The 24,963-nt window shown below is 41.0% G+C and overlaps 1 protein-coding gene across 2 annotated transcripts in view; it reads right to left on the minus strand.

Moving 5' to 3' along the window:
* Nucleotides 1-24,963, minus strand: part of kdm5b (lysine demethylase 5B) — a 109,289-nt gene that overhangs the window by 12,243 nt on the left and 72,083 nt on the right. For both annotated transcript variants that reach the window (XM_033042666.1, XM_033042668.1), the window contains exons 17-23: nucleotides 22,041-22,191; nucleotides 17,943-18,057; nucleotides 17,442-17,797; nucleotides 10,741-10,879; nucleotides 7,900-8,079; nucleotides 4,792-4,899; nucleotides 1,369-1,878 (exon numbers count right to left, since the gene is read on the minus strand). In XM_033042666.1, coding sequence (XP_032898557.1) covers nucleotides 1,369-1,878; nucleotides 4,792-4,899; nucleotides 7,900-8,079; nucleotides 10,741-10,879; nucleotides 17,442-17,797; nucleotides 17,943-18,057; nucleotides 22,041-22,191 — 1,559 coding nt within the window. The remainder of the gene's footprint in view (nucleotides 1-1,368; nucleotides 1,879-4,791; nucleotides 4,900-7,899; nucleotides 8,080-10,740; nucleotides 10,880-17,441; nucleotides 17,798-17,942; nucleotides 18,058-22,040; nucleotides 22,192-24,963) is intronic.

Here is a 24,963-nt window from a genome sequence, read left to right on the forward strand (position 1 = left end):
GAGAATGGGGTTAGGAGGGAGAGATAGATCAGCCATGATTGAATGGGGGAGTAGAGTTGATGGGCCGAATGACCTAATTCTACTCCTATTCCTTATGAAGAGCATTAAAATGGGTATATCCCCAGGGCCTGATGGGATCGATACCAGGTTATTGATAGGGACAAGAGCGGCGTATCCAGGGGCCTTCATGAACATCTATGTATCTTCTCTAGTCACTGACGAGGTCCCGGAGTATGGGAGAGTAGCGAATGTTGTTCCCTTGTTTAAGAAAGGAAGTAGAGAAAATAATAGGCCAGTGAGCCTCATGTCAGTGGTGGGGGAGCTAATGTAGAGGATTCTTTTAACTCATATTTGGAAGACAAGCTGCATAGTTTTACCCAAAGGAGGCCGTCTTATGTATTTGAGCCTGTTTTTCCAGAAAGATGATCAATGAGGGTAGTGGATGTTATCTACATAGATTTTAGTAAGCATTTGATAAACTCCCTTATGTAGCCCAATCCTGAAGATAAATATGCAAGGGATCCACGGTGATTTTGTCATTGGGATTCAGAATTGGCTCTGCATAGATCAACAGGTGCATAGATCAAAGACCAGATGGCATATCCTTGGGGTGAGAAAGCAAAGTTTAAAGGAGATTTTTTTTTTTTTTTTAAACAGATAGGTGTGGTGGTCCAATATAACAGTATTTAAGCGACTTTTAGAGAGGAGCATGACTAAGCAATGGAGGGACATGGATCACACGCAGGCAGAGTTAATCAGTTTAACTGGAATGTGCAACATAGTCTTTATGCTCGAATGTTTTTTACAGTACTGTTCAAGGAAATAGGGATTAGGGAAATATAACTGATGGCAATTTTCCACTGGGATCCTGACTAGACCAAATATGTCAAATGAGCTCCATGAGCATTGTAAAAAGTAACATTTTTAAAAGTTGTAAATTTTATCAATTCTATACAGAGAGTTGCTTTAAATGTATTGTTCCTCTGAATTTGGAAATATGTTTTTTTTCTTATGTATCGAAATCAAAGTGGGCACACCATTTTTTCACTGCAGGCTTCCAATAATGGAGCCCAGCATATTTGCAAATATTTAAGCTTTTAAAATCTGAGTTTGGTATTATCAAAATCATTACATGCAATTTTGTGTTTAGTCTTTCACCTTAATAGCAATTAAGAGAAGCAAGGATTGAAATATGTAACAATTAGCATCTTTAAACTTAAAATGAATTCTGCTGCAGGTAGCTAGAAAGACAATGACCCACAAGAACTCAAGATGTCAATTTTTCTATTAAGGAAGTTGCTATTAAGAAAAATAGTAATTTCATTTCTTGGGAAAGGGAAGTTGAATTAAAAAGTAGTTGTGACCTACCTGCAAATTGCATTCAGCTACTTGTTTCTCTAATTCAGTAGCAGCCATTTGTTTTGTAATACCTGGCCAAGGTTGGGTTGCTACTTGTGAGGTGATAAGGGCCAAATGTAGTTCCTCTGTGTCAAGAAGCTGCTTTGCCCGATGCTGCCAGTTCATAGCTCGTTCAAAAATATAATTTAGTGCTTCACCCTCTGGCAGTCTTACAGGAATCTTTTGCAGTGTTGAGAGGAGTGGGATGATTTTTTCAAAGGATGGCTTTTCTGATCGCAGACAGAGTGGGCAGAGCCATGGCAGCTCCTCATGGCAACCACTAGCAACTGAGACACAGTGGCTGTGGAACCAGTCTTTGCAAAGCTCACACTGCAGCATGGAGCCTGATGGACCATTCTGACAAACACACATTTTGATTTCAATGCACTCTGTATCAGAAAGGTACTTTCTGGAGTTTGTTGCTTGGAGGGAACGAAAGGATTCCATTTCTTTCAGCCTGGCGTCATTGAAAGTTTCCATCTATAAATCAGAAAAATAAATTATATTTGCAAAGTTATATGACACTATGCCAATAAGATATTTCCCCAAACATTAGCTATGTTAACAGCAATGAACTAAAATAAATTTAGTTAACATGCCCCAGCATTACAACCAAATTTAAAACTGCAAGTGATGGAAAACAATCTATATTAATGATTTGACAGGGACAGATTACACCATAGTCAGATTTACTGACAAAACAAAAATAGTTGGATTACCATGTCAAGTCAAGAGCCAGCAAAATTAGATAAATTAAGTGTGGGCAAATAAATTACAAATGTGAGGAAACATGAGGTTATCCACATTGGAAGAATGAAAGAAAAAGCACATTAATAACTACATGGAGAGAGATGCAAAATGGGATGGGGAAGTCTGGTACTTGGATTGCAAAATGTTAGATATAACAAGTAATTGTGAAAGCCAATGGAATGTTGTCTTTTATTGCGAGAATATGAAATATAAAAGTATATAATTTAGATCCAACTTGACAGGCTGTACTAGGAAAATTGTGCAGTTATTGCCCCCATATTTAGAGAATGATATAGTTACATTGTAGATGGTGAGACAAGTTTAATTGGGGTAATTACTGGGACAAAGGGATTGATGTATAAAGAGTTAGCGAGCAATTTGGGCCTATACACATTAGATTATAGAAGAATGATAGGTACTCGCATTGAACACTAGATTGAGGGGGATTAGCAGGATATATTTTGATAGAAATATACATGAAACTGGAGCTCACAAATTTCTTCTGAGGATCATGAATCTTTACAATTTTCTACTAGAGAGCACTGCAGACCCATCATAATTGAAAATATACAAAAAGAAGATTAATGTACATTTGAATTATAACAGACTCAAGAGGCATAGGTGGAGAGAGGGGAAAACAATGTTAAGGCCAAGATTAGATTAGCCATGATCTTAATGAAGAGCAGAGCATGGATTTGTCTGCTCTTGTTCCCGTTTCTTATGTTACATTGGCCAGGCAACATCAATATACAGATAAAGAGTTAGTTTCAGGTTGATGACCTCTGATTCTCTCTCCACTGATGCTGTTTGACCTGCTGAATATTTACACCATTCTCTACATTTAGATTCCAATTTTTCAATCAAAAACATGATAATAAAGGGAACTCCTCCCATTCCTGGGTACTAACTGCACAACAAAGTAATTTTATGGCACTGCACAGTACCAAAGAAACCAAAGTATTGTATAAAGGATCTCCTTAGCCATTGCACCTACTCCAGCTCTTTGCTGGAATTATTATTACCAACTCCACAAAAGATCCAAGGCTACGAAAAATCTCAATTTTCAAATATGGGAATACCTGGATAAACAGAGGACCCCCAATTATATCAACCTGACCACAGAAGTCCCTGAATCAGAGGGGGGTTAATATAGGGGTCTTACTGAGGGAAATCATTCTGAAATGAATTACTTGCGTCTTTTGGAGGGTCAAATGTAAAAGGAAATTATATAACTATAGTATATTATTAATGGCACGACTGTTAACAGCATTGACTTACAAATGGATCTAGTCTAAGTCTAAAGCTCCCCGAAAATGGCAGCGCAAGTAGATAATGGTGAAGAAGACATAAGATATATTTGCCTTCATCAGTCGGGGCACTGTGTATAAAAGTCAGGAAATCATTTTGCAACCTTATAGGGCTTTGGTTGGACTGTATTTGGAGTACTGAATGCAGTTCTGGTGAATCCATTGCAGGAAGGATGTAGAAGGTTTGGAGAGGGTGCATAAAAGGTTTACCAGATTGTTGCCTTTGTTAGGCTCCCTGTGCGGTTCCGTATATATTTCAAGACCCTCCTCTATGTCTACAAAGCCCTCAATGGGCTTGCCCCCTCCTACATTAAAAGTCTTCTCACCCACCACTCCACCTCCAGGTCCCTCAGATCGTCCGACATGGGGCTGCTGAATATCCCGCGGTCTAGGCATAAGCTTAGGGGCGACCGCGCCTTTGCAGTTGCAGCTCCTAGACTGTGGAACAGCATCCCCCTTCCCATCAGAACTGCCCCCTCCATCGTCTCCTTTAAGTCAAGACTAAAATCTTATCTATACTCCCAAGCCTTTCCTGACATCCACTGAGCGAGGGTTATATGTATATATGTATGTAGTTTGTTTGTTTATACTATTCTTATAACAAATGTAAAGTACCTTGGCCAATGAGAGTTGTTTTTTTAAATGTGCTATATAAATAAATGTGACTTGACTTGAAGATATTAGGTATAAGGAGGTGTTAGATAAAGATGGACTGTTTTCTCTGGAATGACAGAGGCTGAGGAAAAACCTTATAAAAGTATGTAAAATTATGAACGGCATAGATAGGATAGTCAGAACCCTGTTCCTCCCGATATTTCTTAGAATCTCTCTACTTTCTTAAACAAATTTTTTAAAATGACCAATTCTGACCACCAGAGAAGATATAAAGATCTTCGTCAAAGCCCTGCAATCTCCTCTTTTGACTCTCAATAACCTAGGATAGATCCTATTAGGCCGTGGGAATTTGTCCACCTCAAATACTCTTCAACATCCCAAAACCATCTCCTTCTTGATCTCAAACCGCCCTAGCATATTAGTATCTCCCGAATGATTTTACTGTTCTTCTCCTTGATGAATACAGGTCGAAAGTACTCATCTAGTACTTTTTCTACATCCGTAAAACTCCATACAGACAGCACCCGTAGTCAGGATAGAATCCAGGTCTCTGGCGCTGTAAGGCAGCAACTCTACACACAAAAGGCCACCGTCAACAACACCATATAACCATATAACAATTACAGCACGGAAACAGGCCATCTTGGCCCTTCTAGTCCGTGCCGAACACTTATTCTCCCCTAGTCCCATCTACCTGCACTCACTGACCAACATTACTTACATTTTCCAGCTTTGGACTTTTCCATTTTCCATTCTGCAAATGCTCTTTTGATTTCTTGGCTCTCTTCTTCAGTCCAGTTGCACAAGTGTCTGACCTGGGACACAACACCTAAATTAACAAACATAAAAACTTAATTTAGCAGCAATACAACAATGAGAGAAGGATTCAAACTTCAATTATCAGAATAAGACTCTAATGATCGACTATTATCAAAATCTCAAAGATTATTCAACAGTGTTAAATATCCCATATTTTTGAAGATTTACATCAAATTGCTACACAAGGTCAAACTCTAAATCAAACTCTAAACCAAGCAGGCAGGTCTGGTGCTCAATAGCATTGAAACTACCCACATTATATTTTGCTCTGTACAGTAATTTTTAGATTGGAGTAGAAAGTTATGTTTATTTTCATATGCATCAGATATGAACCAGAACAATTAAGTTCTTACTTGCAGCAGCTCTACAGGCACATAAGGCACAATGAAAACATTTTATAAACAATGAATTACAGTTATTATAGGTAAACAAGACTTTGGTAGTGCAAAACCCAAAATACACATAGCAACCGTAGCAGTGCAAAGTTTGTATTGGTGCAGTGCTGAGATAGGGTTGTGGTTATGGTTGTGCTGGGTAGTCCAAGGACATGGGAAGAAGCTGTTCTTGAACCTGGAAGTAACAATTCTCAAGTTCTTGTATCTTCTTGGTAATGGTTATACAGAGAAGAGAGCATGGCCAGTGATGTGGGTCTTTGGTGATATCAGCTGTCTTTTTGAGGCAGGTCCTCGTAATCCTTTTGATGACGGGAGGTCAGACTCTATGATGAGCCAGGCACCGATTCAGGACTTACTTTAACTTTCATTCATCTGGACGCCCACAGCGGCGACTGCGGAGGGTTGAGGTCCCTACCACGGGGGAAAATGGAGGAGGACTGGCCAATTTTTGTGCCTTCCACCACAGCGATGAATGCTGTGGTGGATGTTTGTGTTAAATTTTTATTGTGATTTTGTGTGTTCTTTCTCATTGTACCGCTGCTGGCAAATTCATTTAACTTGCACTTTATGTGCAATGTGACGAATAAAACCGTATTGTATTGTACTTTCTGAATCCTGCTTTTTTCTGAATCCTGCTTTGTTCTGAATTTCCACACCAAGCCCTGATGCAACAAATCAATAAACTCTCCACCACATACTTGTGGAAGTTTGATAAGAGTATTCGGTAACATGCTGAGGAATCAAAGGCATTTTGTGATTGCATCAATGTTCTGGACCCAGGACAGATCAGGGAGGTGTTGCACAAGAACTTGATGGTTGCAACTTCTGTTACTGCACTATGCATATATGTTAAATGGCATGCAATGTTACCTGACTTCACTTGCACAATGTTTTACCACACACAGAAACTGAATACTGAAGCTGAAATATGCAGATATTTAAAGCATAATTTAAGCATTAGAGGGCCTGGAAAATGTGACTGAAAAATGTCCACGTTATCCATCTACCTTCCAGTGCTACTACAGTAACTGTGCCACCCTTCTCCCACTGCTGATATCCTCTGGCCTCATGCCCCCAATTCTCTAACTGACATTTGCCCCCATTGCACTCTCCTGCCCTAGCCAATCATATAGCCTGACCCTCTGCCAAAATCCAATCGCGAAATCACTTAAACGATATCATCATTTGCGCCAGAGGGGCAAAAGATAGTGACAGAAGGATGCTTTTCTTAATAGAAGTCTGTACCATAAATAATGATGCTGCATGCCTTGTTATCTGCAATATATATTAGCAACTTGGATGTGAATGTAAGAGGTATGATTACTAAGTTTGTATGTGACATGAAAATGGCTAGTTTTTGAATAGCACGGAAAGTTTTCCAAGGCTGCAGCTGGATACAAAACAGTTGGGCAGAGCATTAGTATTTGAAATCTAATCCCAACAATGGCAGGTGATGCATTTAGTTTAAATAGGGTTAGCACATGTACATAGTAGAGCACGAAGGAATGTTAATAAGCAGAAAGACTTGGGTCCCCAAGTCCCGAGTTTCCTGAAAGTGACAACACGTAGATAGGGTGGTAAATGCAGCATGTGGCTTCATAGGCCAAAACATAGAATATAGGGGAGCTAACGGAAGGATGAGGATGTGCTGGAGCCAGTGCAGAGGAAATTCGTGGACTAGAGCAACGGGAGAGAAACTGAATGTTGGATTTGTTTCTACTAGAGCAAAAGAGAGTGAGGGGTAATCCGATAAGAGGTATACAAGATTCAAGACATATATCGGGTAGACCAATAGTAATATATGCTGGCCTCTCAATTGATATCCAGATCCTGAAAAATGAATAGATAAAAGATTGCTTTTCAGTAATATTGCCAGGAGAAAACCAGCAGGCAATGTGGTGAAAGAATTCTAGCAAGCTGCAGACAGAACCACCAGCATCCGGCGGGCCACATGGCCTGTAGGGAGGAAGCCGCCGAGCCCATCACGTTTGTCCCCCAAAGACTGGAATACCGTAGAGGAGAGAATCAGCGATTGCAGTCAATAGGAGCAAGACCGATCACCTCTCATGGCAGAAGGTTGATCCTAGCGTGCAGCAGCAAACCCGATAACAGACCTGGCTGGCCCACCCAGAGAGGAGGGAGGGTAAGCAGACCGGCTGCGGGAGGCATTGCAGTACCTCGATGGTGGAGTGGGTCGCTGGATGTCTTGCAACTGCCTGGGGTGTGGCTGGACCGAGTGTCGCTCCAAGAGGCCACGGCCTACAGTGGTGGAGTAGTGATGGAGGACACCATGACTATGCCTAGCCAGACCGACACTGCAATGCCATCGGGACTACGGGCCGTCATGGTTTGGCCAGAAAAATCCGGCACTTACAACAACCGGGACGTGAAAATGTTGCCAAAATACGGTGACTCTGTATATTATTTCAGTGTACTACCACACACTTGTACTGTATATGAGATGCTTATCAAAGATGTATCCAAGTGCTTATGTAGAGTGATACTTGCACCGAATATAAAAATGAATTTCACCGACAATAAATGACCATTGAATCATATTCATACATTACAATACTGAATAAAGAACATGAATAATGTATTGTAACGTTGCTTACTTCATAAAGGGAGCAATTAGAGTTCTTAGTCAGAAAAATGTTAGCTGCACGGTCTTTCCAACTCTCAGCCTCTTCAAACAGGGACTCAAGTCGAGGAAGTGGATGCAGATTTACTGGGAGTGCACGGCCTCGTGACACAAGCTCCATCAAGGTTTCAAAAGGGTGAGGTTGGCCAGAGCTCTAAAAGTAAATACAAACAAAAACTAATTACACATAGAATTATACCGTTAAAAGTGGTCAACTTGTTAAGTTTATTAACTCTCAAAAGTCAGCCCGAGTGAGTGTAAGTTTTTATATTTCAGTAGTTAATAATAAAAAGACAATAAAATTAAAATATTTGAATAAAGGGTCCCAAATGCATTCAAATCTTCATATCAGAGGATTCAGTTTGAGTGCATTAATATCTTCCTTCAGCACTGTGCTAAAATAAATTACAATAGAGAAGCTCTGAAAACACATTCATTTTTGAACACTGCATGTTTACCAGACTCTTGGCAATTTATTTTTTTGTGCTTGCAAATATCTTCCATTTAGTGTACGTCATCTAATGTGACATCTAATATCAGTAGATGTTATATAAATGAAACACATGATTTTGCCCCCCATCTTCGTGTAGAATAGGCACATGCTTCGTCAAACCTTCACACTCTGCCTGCAATGGCCTGCTGGAGCTTCTGGTTGCTAGCCATTCCCCTTCCCAAATCAACCTTTTTGTCCTCTTCATCCATTACCAGAGGCCACACACAAACTAGAAGGATAGCAGCAGATATTCTGCTAAGGTATCCTACAACTCAACAGTATGAACATTGAATTTTCCAATTGCATTTAACCAACTCACCTCCTCATCTACCCAGTCTACTCCTCCCCATGCATGTTTCTTTCCACAAGGCCTGCTCCCATCACCAAGTTGCTTTCCCATCCTCCATATGCACATCTCCCACCCATTCCTTCTCCTCGTACCCCATTTTCATTCCCACCAATCCTCTGCCCACCTCTTCTGCCAACAACTCTACCCACTTCTTCTGACAACTAAGCCTCCCTCTGGTTCCACATCTTCATCCTTGCCTTCTCCACTTCAACTTCACTTCAACTACAACTATGGTTACCACCTCCACCCATCTCTCCCTGACTAAACTCACCTGGCAATTAACCCTTCCTCATCTGAATGAACCCATCACTTGCCAGTTCTTACCCCACCCCTACCCTCTCATAAGGAATAGGAGCAGAATTTGGCCATTTGGCCCATCAACTCTACGCCATTCAATCATGGCTGATCTATCTCTCCCTCCTAACTCCATAACCCCTGACACCTGTACTAATCAAGAATCTATCTATCTCTGCCTTAAAAATATCCATTGACTTGGCCTCCACAGCCTCCTGTGGCAAAGAATTCCACAGATTCGCCACCCTCTGACTAAAGAAATTCCTCCTCATCTCCTTCCTAAAGTAACATCCTTTAATTCTGAGGCTATGACCTCTAGTCCGAGACTCCCACAAGTGGAAACATCCTCTCCACATCCACTCTATCCAAGCCTTTCACTATTCAGTACCATTCAATTAGGTCCCCCATCATTCTTCTAAAATCCAGTGAGTACAGGCCCAGTGCCATCAAACGATCATCATATGTTAGCATCTCAACACTCTATACCAGCTATCTCCCTTCCTCTCCAGTTTGAAGGTACCCAAAATGCTGTCTGTCCATTTCTTTGCACAGTTCCTCCAGCACATACACACTAAACACCTGTTTACACTTCTTCATTCTGGGTTATAGTATGTAGATTGATGATTTTAAAAAAATGAACTTAATCAATTTTAAAATAAGGCTGTAACGTAACAAAATGTGGAAAAGGTCAAGGGGTCTGAATACTTTCTGAATGCACATACACATATCTATATCTATATCTATATATACACACATATCAGAAAATGTTAGAGCTGGAAACATTTTCTTTTTGTTAAAAGGAATCTTCAATTTTACCCTCCCTTAAATCTCATGGATATCACTGATAAAAATTACATTTTCTGTTAAAGTAAACTATATTTATTAAAACCCATGCATTAAAGTTAATTTTTTAAGAAACGCCAATTAAGAGGGGAAATATACTTGACCAAATACAAATTTCAGTCTTTCAGTCTCAAACTTTATTTTAAAGATTACTTGCATCTCTCCTGAAAGCTTACCAAAACTACTAAACTGAAGTTATTTGCAAATCCATTGAACGATATAGAAGCTGAGTGCACAGTGCTTGTCCAGAGTTCAGCATTAAATATTATAATATTGGTGACTAAACAGTTGCTTTATTCAGTGAGATAATAGGTTCGAAATGCAGTTTGGTCCTCTAACATAATAATGTCATTGCTGTTGTAGCTGAGCGAGGGTGTTGTCTCAAGCTCAACTACCTGTTGACTGGTTGATCTCAAGGTGAGATAGGTGGGATATGCTTACGTAGAAGGACATTCCCCTTAACCCATGTACAAATTATGGGTCTTTGTCCCAAACATTATGGAAGGCAGTGTATTCCTTCCTGTGGCATCATAATTTGCACACCTTCTATCCTTGTCAAGAGGTACAAATTTAAAATAGAGGACTGAGCATACTGGCACCAGGACTTAATGTAAACTAGATCCGGCATAGATCATAACACAACCAGCTGTAATTAACTGAAATTGAGCATCAGTTTGGTTATTTATGATGCACACTTAAAATGTAAATGCCCCCTTTTCATGCACAACTTCATATTGTTACCTTCAATTACTAACTATAGTCATGGATCCACCTCCCAGGGCATAAATGAGATTAAAAACCACATAGAACACCATTTGCATTTTGGTATGAATAACCTGAAAAATCTCCACTTCTTGAAGCCAGATTCCAGCTTTCTTTACAGCATCCTTCAGTGCAAAACTACTGGGGAAATAAGCAGGAATCACTTCTACTTCTTCCAAGGCAGCAGTTAAAGTTGTCAAAGAGTGTGGCGGCCTGCAGGAATCAGAAACACTTGTTTAATTAAGTAAGTTTATTGACCAAGTATTCACATAGAAGGAATTTGCCTTGGTGCTCCGCCCACAAATAACAACATGACATACAGTGACAGTTACGAATTACTCAGAAAACACTAAACATTAATAATAAAACATTAATGCTAAAACACCATTAACAAGCATGTGAACCAACAAAATACCAGATCAAAGGGAGGCCAGATTTTTGGCTGATGAGTAGAGCAACTACTCGTGGATAAAAACTGTTTTTATGTCTGGCTGTGGCAGCTTTGACAGTCCGGAGTCGCCTTCCAGAGGAAAGTGATTCAAAGAGTTTGTGGCCTGGGTGAGAGGGGTCAGAGATGATCTTGCCCACTCGCTTCCTGGCCCTTGCAGTGTACAGTTCATCAATGGAGGGAAGGTTGCAGCCAATAACCTTCACTGCTGATCGGACGGTTCGCTGCAGCCTCCAGGTGTCGTGCTTGGTGGCTGAACCAAACCAGACCATGATGGAGAAAGTGAGAACAGACTCTACGATGGCCATGTAGAATTGGACCATCATTGCCTGTGGCAGATTGTGCTTCCTCAGCTGCCCTAGGAAGTACATAACTGAAGAAGGGTTTCGGCCCGAAACGTCACCTATTTCCTTCGCTCCATAGATGCTGCTGCACCCGCTGAGTTTCTCCAGCATTTTTGTGTACCTTACATAACTCTGTTGTGCCTTTTTGACTGTGGAGTCGATGGTAGCCCCCCACTTAAGGTCCTTGGAGATGATGGTTCCCAGGAACTTAAAATACTCCACAGATGTGACTGTGGTGTTGTTGATGGTGAGTGGGATGAGGGGAGGGGGAGCTCTCCTAAAGTCTACAATCAATTCCACTGTCTTAAGAGCATTGAGCTCTAGGTTGTTGCGATGGCACCGGGATGCCAGCTGTGAATCCCCACCCATCCTCACCTTAACTACATAATATTTTAGTAATCTCTTCTTAACTCTTTTTTAAGAACCAGAAATAAAATCAAAACAATTTATCAGAACCAGGTCATCTGATATCATCTTATTTATGTTGTGGAGGATATCTAACATCCAAGAAAGTTTGCAGTTCTACAAGGAGATTGTGCTATTCCTATTGATTATAGACAAAAAAGTTATTGTTATTTGTGTCTAATTATGTACCATATCAAGATAATTTAAGAAAACATCTTCAGCTCAGCATTGTTCATTGCATAGTACATTCTTCACAAATGTATGTTAACCTAATCGATTTCTACCCATTTTCTGTTGTTTTAATCACAACAGTTTATCCAAATAGCATGGTACAGACATAACCAAAAACTGTTTGGCAAAGACATAGCTGATATTTAAAAAAAAAAAATTGATGAGCAGTATGATCTTGCACTTTTCCGGCATCTAGCTTTAAAAAAAATAATTTTATATGTTTCTATAAGAGTCCCCCACCCATCCTTCTAAACTCCAGTGATTGCAAGCCCAGTCTTTTCAATCTTTCCTCATATGACAGTCCCGCCATCACAGGGATCAATCTTGCGAACGTACGCTGCACTGCCCCAATCACAAGGATGTCCTTCCTCAAATTAGGAGACCAAAACTGTACGCAATACTCCAGATGTGGTCTTACCAGAGCCCCATACAACTGCAGAAGAATCTATCTACTCCTATACTGAAATCCTCTTGTTATGAAGGCCAACATTCCATCAGCTTTCTTCACTGCATGCTGTACCTGCACGCCAACTTTCAGTGACCGGTGTACAAGGACTCCCAGGTCTCGCTGTAACTCCCCCTTACCGAACCCCATTGAGATAATAATCAGCCCACTTGTTTTTGCCACCAAAGTGGATAACCTCACATTTATCTATATTATACTGCATCTGCCATGCATCTGCCCACTCACTCAACCTGTCCAGGTCACCCTGCAACCTCCTAACATCCTCCTCACTGTTCACACTGCCACCCAGCTTTGTGTCATCCGCAAACTTGCCAGTGTTGCTCCCAATTCCCTCTTCCAAATCATGAATATAAATGGTAAACAGTTGCGGCCCCAACACCGAGCCTTGCGGCACTCCACTCGCCACTGCCTGCCATTCTGAAAAGGACCCATTCACTCCTACTCTTTGCTTCCTGTCTGCCAACCAATTTTCTATCCACGTCAACACCCTACCCCCAATACCATGTGCTCTAATTTTAGTCACCACTCTCCTGTGCGGGACCTTATCAAAGGCTTCCTGAAAGTCTAGATACACTACATCCACTGGTTCCCCTTCATCCATTTTACATGTCACATCCTCAAAAAATTCAAGATTAGTCAAGCATAATTTTCCTTTCATAAATCCATGCTGACTTTGACTAATCCTTTTACTGCTATTCAAATGCCCCATTATTACCTCTTTAATAATTGACTCCAGCATCTTTCCCACCACTGGTCAGGCTAACTGGTCTGTAATTCCCCGTTTTCTCTCTCGCTCCTTTCTTGAAAAGTGGGATAACATTAGCTATCCTCCAATCCACAGGAACTGATCCTGAATCTATTGAACATTGGAAAATGATCACCAATGCGTCCACTATTTCTAGAGCCACCTCCCTGAGGACCCTGGGATGCAGTCCATCAGGCCCCGGGGATTTATCATCCTTCAGTCCTATTAGCCCACCCAATACTATTTCTCGCCTAATGAAAATTTATTTTAGTTCCTCAACCCCCTTAGATCCTCTGTCCTCCAGTACTTCTGGGAAATTGTTTGTGTCTTCCTTAGTAAAGACAGATCCGAAGTACCTGTTCAACCAGCACAATTCCAAAATATGGAATTAGTGTCCAAACCATGTGCTCATAATTATTTAAAATTGATAAGATTATGAGATGTCAAATTTAAATATTACATTGCATCATAGAATGGATACAGCATAGGATGCCATTCAACCTACTATGTCCATATTGGATATCCGCAAGAGTAAAAATCTAGTTCTACCCACTGGCCTTTATTCATCAGCTTCGCATATTTTCTGCACCATTATTTATTTATCCAATTCCTGCTTGAAGGACAGTGACATTCGTCTCCACTACATCCGCAACCAGCGCATTCTAGATTGCAACCAACGCTCTGCAAAAATGTTATGTTCTTGTCACGCTTAATTCGCTTCCCCTTTATTTTACATCTCTTGTCCATAAAAGGGAACAGTTTTTCATTATTTACCCTGTTCAGACCTCTCAATAATTCACCTACTTTTATCATGTCTACTCTTAACCTTTCCCTCCTCCAAACAATGCAGTCCCAGCCCCTCTTATCTATCCTTGCAACTGCACGCATCTCAGGTACCATTCTCAATCTTTTCAGGGGTCTCTCTAATGCCGTCACCATTTTCTATAATGTGGTGAACAGAATTGAATATAATAGTCTAATTGACTATGAACCTGTACTTTAGTGATGTCAAGTGTAGCGTGCCTACTGTTATACTACATGCATCTGCTGATAAAGCCCAAAAATGTATACCTTCTTAGCTGCTTTCTCAATAGGCCTTGCCATTTTCAATGATTTGTATACACATGCCCACAAGTCCCAAAGCTCCTTTACATTTCCCAGTATATTTTATTGTACATGTCCTCTTCACGTTTTCCCTAACAAAATGCACCAGCTCACATTTCTCTACATTAAACTTAACCTGCTGTGTGTTTGCCCATTCCATCAGACCAACAAGTACAACTGATGAGATGGAGTACAAGAAGGAGATAGAGAACATAGTAATATGCTGTCAGGACAACAAACACTCCCTCAATGTCAACAAGTCGAAGGAGCTAATTAGACTTCAGGAAGTGTGGTAGAATACATGCCCCAATCAGCATCAATGGTGCCAAAGAGGAAATGGTTGAGATCTTCAAGTTCCTTGGAATAAATATTACACAAACTGTTGTGTATCAATCACAATGATGTAACACCCAAGAAGGCACACCAAAGCCTCTACCTCCACTCTATCTATTGTACTCTAGTTTGGCTTGATTTTATTAGTGTAGTATTATCTCAATTGATTGGATAGCATGCAAGCAAAACTTTTTGCTGTACCTCAGTACATACGACAATAGAAACCAGAAACCGTTATTAACAGTGCTGCAATTATCAGTAATTAATGCATGTAAATTGACAAAGACACTGAATTTGAACTTTGAGGTGACAAGTAATATTATTGAACACAGCCACAAGAGCTCATTTTCAGAAAAATACTTGGTACAACCGTACAATATCAAGAAGGTCTAATAAACCTGGCTTATGGTGGTGAGTGGGGCAGAGGAAGGGGTTGGGGTAGGTTTTCTATCACTGACTGGAGTCACACAAAAAGGCAGCCAGCCATGCCTGTTAAGGTCAAATTATCTCAGTGCCAGGAAATTGCTGCAATTTCCCCAAGAATGAACATCTTCTGTTGCTTCATCAACGACTTTCCTTGTATCATAAGGTCAGAAATTGGAATATTTTCTGACGTTTTAGCATGCACTTGGCAGTAAACTAATCGCTAAAAAATGGTTACCATCCAGGGCACAAAACTATTGACACTGAACACTGAATCCCAATACAGCAGCTGAGGAATTCAAATCCCAGCAAATGAAGACATTTTGAATGAATCATCAGTGATGGCAACTATGACCTTAACGGACTGTTGTAAAAACCTAATCAGGTTTGCAAATGCCTTTCAGGTAATGAAATCTGTCTTCCTAACCCAGTCTAGCCTCACATAACTCCAAAACCTCAGTACGATTCGAGTCCTGTCAGACTGCTCAAATATCTTAAGAAGCATTCAGTTCAAGGAGCAATTATGAACCTTAAATAAATATTGGCTGTTAAAAACTGCATCCATATGCTATGAACTACATTGCGCTTAGTTCCATCATCAATTTCTTAAATAATGCAGGAAGATCCAGCCACTAAATGAAACACGCCATTTGTGGTAGATATAGGACACTAACAACCACAGCACTCAAGTGCCATATCATGATTATACCCAATGAGTCTCTGACTACTATCTTGTCATTCAACAACAGGATATTCCCAGTCCGCCAACAGCATTCTGAAGCTTTACTCGATTAACCTCATACCTTCTGTGGTATGATAACAGGTCAGAAGTCCATTCTTTTGAGATAAATAATTAATCCATCTAGTATTTTCAATTTATATATCTACTGTGATGGAATAGAAACATAGAAAATAGGTGCAGGAGGAGGCCATTCGGCCCTTCGAGCCAGCACCGCCAGTCATTGTGATCATGGCTGATCGTCCCCTCTCAATAACCCGTGCCTGCCTTCTCCCCGTATCCCTTGACTCCACTAGCCCCTAGAGCTCTATCTAGCTCTCTCTTAAATCCATCCAGTGACTTGGCCTCCACTGCCCACTGTGGCAGGGAACTCCATAAATTCACAACTCTCTGGCTGAAAAAGATTTTTCCCACCTCATTCTTAAATGACCTCCCCTTTATTCTAAGACTGTGGCCCCTGGTTCTGGACTCGCCCAACATTGGGAACATTTTCCTGCATCTAGCTTGTCCAGTCCTTTTATAATTTTATATGTTTCTATAAGATATCCCCTTCATCCTTCCAAATTCCAGTGAATACAAGCCTAGTCTTTTCAATCTTTCCTCATATGACAGTCTCGCCATCCCAGGGATCAATCTCGTGAACCTACGCTACACTGCCTCAATCACAAGGATGTCCTTCCTCAAATTAGGAGACCAAAACTGTACACAATACTCCAGATGTGGTCTCACCAGAGCCCTATACAACTGCAGAAGAACCTCTTTACTCCTATACTGAAATCCTCTTGTTATAATACTTGCTACATGCCTCAATAAGTGCAAATGAAACAACAATCATAAAGCATGTGTCTAATATAAAGTGGCATCTAATCCACCATCCTGTACATTCCCTCCCTCCTTTAATGGAGCACAGCTGCTGCCTTATTGGTCATCTTCAAGATGCACTGCAGCAGTACTGCACTCTTCTTTGGTAATACCTCACAAAGCCCCAATCCCGACTACTTCTTAGTAGTCGGGATTGGGGCTTTGTGAGGTATTACCAAGGGCAGCAGATGTTAGGGAAAACGACTACTTCAGATCTTGGAAGCAAACAACTAATCATATACTGTTGGATAGAATGATCTAGACTGCAGCAGTTCAAAAAGGCAGCCAACATCATTTACATGGCAATTAGGGATCAGCAATAAATGCTGGTCTTCAAGTGAGACTTGCATCACGCATACAAATAAAAACATCCTTTAACATTAAAACTGCCTAAAACTCGGGTAAATCAAAAGGATCCAATGAGGCTACTTAATATAAGCCTTCTAGTCAATATTTTTCCTCAACAAACAAAAGATGATATGGTAATTACTGTTCACCTGTTATGAACCTTGCAGTTTACAACCTTATTTACATTTGATTCAATACAAAAGTGGCCACACCAAACATTCCACTGGTCGCAAAACTTCGAGGCCGTGAAAGGTCTCTTGTGAATCTGATCAACTGTACAGATGAAGGTATGTTTGCAGCTTTATATGAATCATTAAGTCTCTCTCACCTGGATTTTAGCAACTTGTGAGCTTTCTCCTCCCAATGTTCTGAAACAGTGAGGAGTTCCTGCAAGTGAGCCATGGCCCTCTCTGCAGCTGGATGAGGTGCTAATCCCACACCAGAGTCAATCAGCCGTCTCATATCATCCAAAGCAAAAGATTCATGTGCAGAATGAGCTAGCTGAACTTCATCCAGCCATCGTGCTTGCTCCAGGTGCTCTTGAAGATATTGTATCTGTGGTAACTCTATGTCAAACCCAAAACTGATATCCAACAGTTGCTGGAGCTCAAATGTATTGGGTATTTCATCAGAGAGCACTTTTGCAGAGCGCAGCTGAAAATATTCTACTGAGTTTAAAAGTTCCTGTAGAAAGAATTACAAATTTAAAATTTATACCAGTGAATTAAGAATGTTACAGAAAAATATATATATTTAATTACCTTTAAAATCCAACTGTAGATAGTTTAAAAATATTACTTTTCCTGCTAAACTTCTGAGCTACACATACCTTCAGTAAGGGAGCCTGGTCAATGATGCAGGCAAGGTCATAGAGCTGCTTAACAAAAGCTTGAAGCTCTGCAACAGTCAGTCGATTTTGGGACTTTCCTCCACAAGAACGGTACCTAAAACACAATAACCAAAGTTCGCATTATCCTAATTCAATTCCTGCAAAGAATACTCTTCTTCTCTCTTCAAGGAACAATTTATCGGAATTTTGTTGGAATTAATTTCCCATGTTTTGAAACTTACCGTATTTGCCGGCAATGATGCAATTTTTTACCCAAAAATAAGGCGCGAAAATTTACGTAAGCGCCTTAACCATATTACCATATAACAATTACAGCACGGAAACAGGCCATCTCGGCCCTACAAGTCCGTGCCGAACAACTTTTTTCCCTTAGTCCCACCTGCCTGCATTCATACCATAACCCTCCATTCCCTTCTCATCCATATGCCTATCCAATTTATTTTTAAATGATACCAACGAACCTGCCGCCACCACTTCCACTGGAAGCTCATTCCACACCGCTACCACTCTCTGAGTAAAGAGGTTCCCCCTCATGTTACCCCTAAACTTCTGTCCCTTAATTCTGAAGTCATGTCCTCTTGTTTGAATCTTCCCTATTCTCAAAGGGAAAAGCTTGATCACGTCAACTCTGTCTATTCCTCTCATCATTTTAAAGACCTCTATCAAGTCCCCCCTTAACCTTCTGCGCTCCAGAGAATAAAGACCTAACTTATTCTACCTATCTCTGTAATTTAGTTGTTGAAACCCAGGCAACATTCTAGTAAATCTCCTCTGTACTCTCTCTATTTTGTTGACATCCTTCCTATAATTGGGCGACCAGAATTGTACACCATACTCCAGATTTGGTCTCACCAATGCCTTGTACAATTTTAACATTACATCCCAGCTTCTATACTCAATGCTCTGATTTATAAAGGCTAGCATACCAAAAGCTTTGGCCAAAGGTTAGGTTGTTAGCCAAGAAAGATAGACATGGCTATCCCTCAGTACAGAAACATCAAGAACGATGTTGCTGTACTGAGGGAGCCAAGTCTATCCCTCCTTGCTGGCAGCTGATGGGAAGCGGCTGTAAAAGGACAATGTCGCGGGGGGGGGGGGGGGTGGAAAGAGTTCCTTTCACAGCGTGTGGGGAGTCTGGTCCCGGTCAGCACGGGCAGGAGCGTTGAGAAGGAGGGGATCGGGGATCGGGGATTATGCCAGCAACTCGCTCACTCACCACGGCGCTCCGGGCGCGGAGCCACCGCATTGTGGCCGGGGAGGGAAGTAGCTCGGGTGGCTGCGAGCAGCCGCATGGACCGGTCAGCAGAACCGGCCGCCACCTCAGCACCTTCTGCCGGCCCGCTCACCTCTGGCAGTGCTCTCCGTCTGAACACCTCTCTCCTGCCGCTCGCCGGCCTCACTCATGTCAACCGCTTCCCGCAAATCCTTAAATTCCGACTGCCGACGGGAGCATGTCATGGCCTCACTTGCTGCACTGGGTGACACGGCATGTCATTCACTGCCTGGTCTGTGTCTTTCAAGAGCAAAGATCATAGAGCGGAGCGGGTCAGCGGGCGATGGATAACAGGACAGTGGGCGGTGAAGCTTACTCCTGTGTCAGCGCGAGTAACTTCAATTGGTCCCTTGAACTAGTATTGTCATTAAGATCACAACTGATTCAACTTGTCCCGGTGTGCTCCCGTTTTTCACCATCTCCACCTGCCGTCACCCTCCACCCCCCACCCATTCAGTCATTCAGAATGGAGGAGATCTGGAAGCCTTGGGCAAATTGAATTGTTACTCTCTTTATTTTAATTAATTAATTTATTTTTTGTGAGCGGGAGAAATTCTATGCCCCACCAGCCTTTTAAAAAATTGAGCAACTCAAAATGGGGGCGCCAGGAAATACAGTATTCGTTAATGCTGTTATCTGGAGCAGCAACTTAAAACAGGATCAAAAGTGATAATTGTCGATTGTTCAAGGCTAGTTGATCCCACCACAAATGTTTTTCTTAAATACAACTGTTCTTGAGCATCTTCCCCGATTCTGCATATTTAAAAAACATTTGTATTTCCCACTTGCCTTACTTATAGCAGGAGGCAGTCCAATCAGAACCGTGTGCACTTTCCATACAGCAATAGATTGAGCCTTGTTCTCCTGATTCTTTACATTATTTTTCCCCAATTAAATTTCAACACCCAGATGACCACTTTCACTATCCTTACTGATAAAATTCCAAATCGTTATGTACACAAGACGTAGGACCAAGAGTAAGACATTGATTCTCGAGCCTGCTGCATATTTAATAATATCCATTGATCCAACCTTGGCTTAAATTTTTCTGCCTTTTCCTCTAATCCTGGACTGCCCCACAGTCTATAAATTTGTCTAATGCAGACTTAAATGAATTCAGTAACACAGCTTGTATATCCCTCCAGATTTAGAGAATTCAAAAGATTCATGAGCCTCAGAAGAATTTTCTCTGAACCTCTGAACAGCTCTTTAATCTTAATCATCACCATACCTATGTAAAAGAAAATCCTTTCCTCACATCTTTTAAGCTTTATTTTAAATGCAGTCTTTGGACCTTGAACTGTTAATGAGAAAGACCACATCTAAACCTGGATGATGCCCCGATAAGAGCGTTTCAGGGACGGAGAGAGGTTGGATTGTTTTCTCTGGAACATCAGAGGTTGAAGGGAGACTTGATAGAAGTTTAGAAAATTATGAGAGGCATAGATAGGTAGACAATCAGAACCTTTTCCCCCAGAGTGGAAATGTCCAACTCTAGAAGGCATAGCCATAAATTGACAGGGGAATAGTTTAATGGAGATGTGTGGGCAAGTTTTTTTTTACACCGTGTGGCGAGGGCCTGGAATGTATTGCCAGGGGTGGTGTTGGAGGTAGATACGATAGCGGTGTTTAAGATGCTTTTAGATAGGCACATGGTAGTGCTGGAAGTAGATGGATATGCCTCATATACCAACAGGTGAGATCAGTTTAACTTGGCATCATATTTGGCACAAACATTCTGGGCTGAAGGGCCTTTACCTGTGCTTTACTGTTCTGTGTTTTATGTTCTAAACCAGTTATTATTTTGTACATCTCTATCAAATTTGATTCAAGAACATTAGCTTCTCTTGCCAACTTTCTAGACAAAATCCCTCAATTCTTCACACTGCACGAGTAATTTCTGAAAATGTAAATTTTCATGCCCATACCTAGTAAAAACACTACATATTCCCATTCAAGGCTACACATGGCAAGCATTACAATTCTGTGTATTGAGTCATAAACAAATATTTCCTACAAGGGTGGTGATGGTGACGCAGCGGTAGAGTTGCTGCCTTACAGCGAATGCAGCGCCGGAGACCCAGGTTTGATCTCGACTACGGGTGTTGTCTGTACGGAGTTTATACGTTCTCCCCGTGACCTGCATGGGTTTTCTCCAAGATCCTCGGTTTCCTCCCACGCTCCAAAGGCGTACAAGTTTGTAGGTTAATTGGTAAATGTAAAAATTGTCCTTAATGGGTGTAGGATAGTGTTAATGTGCGGGGATCGCTGGCTGGTCAGACCAGACCCGGTGGACTGAAGGGCCTGTATACGCGCTGTATCTCTAAACTCTAAACTACTGCTCACTCACATGAAACAAAAGGAAAAAATATTTTTGAGTGAAAATTTAAGGATGTGATTCTGCTTCACACTGAAAGGGTAGATGGTCAGAATCTGTACCATGGACAGTCAGAATATTTTTCTCCAGGGAAGAAATGTCAAAGGCCAGTGGGCATAGGTTTTAAGGTGAGAGGGGCAAAGTTTAAAGGTGGGGAAAGTTTTTTCATACTGAGAATGGAGGATAGATTAGTTTAATTTGGCATCCAATTTGGCACGACATGGTGGATTGAAGGGCTTGTTCCCGAGCTGTCTATTCATGTTTTATGAAAGTTTGGGCTACAAAGGAAAGTTTTACAAACTAATAATTGCAACTAGACCAGTTTTAAAGGTAATTGTCAGTTGAAAGTATCCTAGCAGTAAATGAAAATATTGCCCAATATTGTCAGCACATTCTTTACACTCAATGTTGTGTAAAACATACGCACCTGGTTTGCCGCTTATCATTAAGTAATTGCTGGGCAACAAAGGCACATTTATCTGCCTCTACAACAGCTTCCCACACCTGTTTCAATGAATCATTTTCTGGAAATTTTTCGTTCTCGGCTTCCTTTAACAATGATTTGAATTCCGAGAGACCTGATAAAACGTAGATGACAAAGACAATGAGAAGAAAAAGCCAACCAGTTTTTTTCTGAAAGACCAAGCCAATATTTTAGAACTAGGAAATTGCTTTTTTCCCCTTTAAAGTATTGTTTAATGTTTATTGATTACGACATAAAAGTGATGTGCAAAAATGCCTTAGTTGAGAAATACCAAACAACCTGAAATGAATAAAGATAAATTAACTTGCAACTTTTTTTAATGACTGACATATCTGAAGATTAGGCATAGCCACAGTATGGCAATATAATTTACTTCTTTTCTAAACTTCTTTGCCATCCAATTTTAGATGCCACGAGAAAGGTAATAAATCATATGCTGAAAATTTGAAATTCTGTAACAAAATCATGCAAGAAGCTATCCAATGGGAAGCAAAGACTAAAGGTCGTTCCATTCTATGTGTGTCTGTTCAATTAAGGGAAACATGGAATGAGGTTTCGCTTCATCTCTAATTTTTCTTTAATATTTCCCTCTTTTGCTTTTCATCAATTGGAAATACAAGGATGGAGTTAAAGGGAAAGACAGTAGAGGAAAAGTTAAGAAATAAACCAGAATTAACAGGGCAGAAAGCTCACGAAGGGATAGGAGAGTATGGCCATGTGAAATAGGAATCGATGTGAAAGGTGACGTGAGTAATGGATTAAACGTATTATATACGAATGTACAAAGTATAAGAAGTAAAGTGGATGAGCTTGAGGCTCAGTTAGAGATTGGTAAAAATGACATTATGGGGATTACAGAGACATGGTAGCTGGAGGATCGGGACTGGCAACTGAATATTCAGGGTTATACGTCCTATAGAAAGGACAGGCAGGTGGGCAGAGGAGGTGGGGTAGCTCTGTTGTTGAGAGATTAAATTCAGTCCCTTGCGAGGGGTAACATGATGATGTAGCGTCGCTGTGGATAGAATAGAGGAATTGTAAAGGTAAGAAGATACTAATGGGAGTTATCTACAGGCCCTCAAACAGTGGCCTGGATATAGGGTGCAAGTTGCAGCAGGAGTTAAAATTGGCATGTTACAAAGGTAATGCCACTGTGGTTATGGGAGATTTTCAATATGCATGCAGACTGGGAAAATTAGGTTGGTTCTGGACCCCAAGAATGGGAGTTTGTAGAGTGCCTCCGAGATGGATTCGTAGAGCAGCTTGTAATGGAGCCTACCAGAGAGAAGGCAATTCTGGATTTAGTGTTGTCTAATGAACCAGATTTAATAAGGGAACTCAAGGTAAAACAACTGCTAGGAGGTAGTGACCATAATATGATGTTTTAATCTGCAATTTGAGAGAGAGAAGGTTAAATCAGAAGTGTCAGTGTTGCAGTTGAACAAAGCAGACTGTGAAGGCATGAGAGGAGCTGGCCAAGGTCGACTGGAAAGGGATCCTGGCAGGAATGACGGTGGAACAGCAATGGCAGGAATTTCTGGGCATAATCCAGAAGATACAGGATCATTTCATTCCAAAGAAGAAGAAAGATTCTAAGGGGAGTAAGAGGCAACCGTGGCTGACAAGAGAAAAGGTGTATAACATAGCAAACAGTTGCAAGAAACTTTCAAAGGACAACAGAAGGTAACAAAAAGGGCAATACGGGGTGAAAAGATGAAGTACGAGGGTAAGCTGGCCAAGAATATAAAGGATGATTGTAAAAGCTTCTTTAGGTATGCTAAGAGAAAAAGATTATTAAAGACAAATGAAGGCAGAAACAGGTGAAATTATTATGGGAAAGTCAGAAGAGTTGAACAGGTACTTTGCTTCTGTCTTCACTAAGGAAGACACAATCTCCCAGATGTACTAGAGGACAGATGATCGAGGGAGACAGAGGAACTGAAAGAAATTTGCATTAGGCGAGAAATAGTATTGGGTAGACTGATGGGACTGAAGGCTGATAAATCCCCAGGGCCTGATGGTCTGCTTCTCAGGTTACTTAAGGACGTGGCTATAGAAATCGTGGACGCATTGGTGATCATTTGCCAATGTTCTATAGATTTAGGATCAGTTCCTGTGGATTGGATGGTAGCTAATGTTATCCCACTTTTCAAGAAAGGAGCGAGAGAGAAAACAGGGAAATAGACCAGTTAGCCTGACATTGGTGGTGGGGAAGATGCTGGAGTCAATTATAAAAGAAGTAATAACGGTGCATTTGGATAGTAAAAGAATAGTCCAAGTCAACAGAGATTTATGAAGGGGGAAGGAATCCTGCTTGACTAATCTTCTGGAATTTTTTGAGAATGTGACAAGTAAAATGGATGAAGGAGAGCCAGTGGATGTAGTGTATCTGGACTTTCAGAAATACTTTGATAAGGTGCCACACAGGAGATTAGTGGGAAAAATTAGAGCACATGGTATTGGGGGTAGGGTATTGACATGGATAGAAAATTGGTTGGCAGACAGGAAACAAAGAGTAGGAATAGACGGGTCCCTGTAAGAATGACAGGCAGTGGCGAGTGGAGTGCCGCAAGGTTCGGTGCTCGGGCCGCAACTATTTACAATATATATTAATGATTTAGATGATGGGATTAAAAGTAACACTAGCAAATTTGCAGATGTCACAAAGCTGGGCGACATTGTGAACTGCGAAGAGGATGCTGGGAGGTTGGAGTGTGACTTGGACAGGTTAAGTGATTGGGCAGATGCATGGTAGATGCAATATAATGTAGATAAATGTGAGATTATCCACTTTGGTGGCAAGAACGAGGCAGCAGATTATTATCTCAAATGGTGTCAGATTAGGAAAAAGGGAAGTGCAACGAGA

Source organism: Amblyraja radiata, chromosome 24 (genome assembly GCF_010909765.2).
Source record: "Amblyraja radiata isolate CabotCenter1 chromosome 24, sAmbRad1.1.pri, whole genome shotgun sequence".
NCBI classification, from domain to species: domain Eukaryota; kingdom Metazoa; phylum Chordata; class Chondrichthyes; order Rajiformes; family Rajidae; genus Amblyraja; species Amblyraja radiata.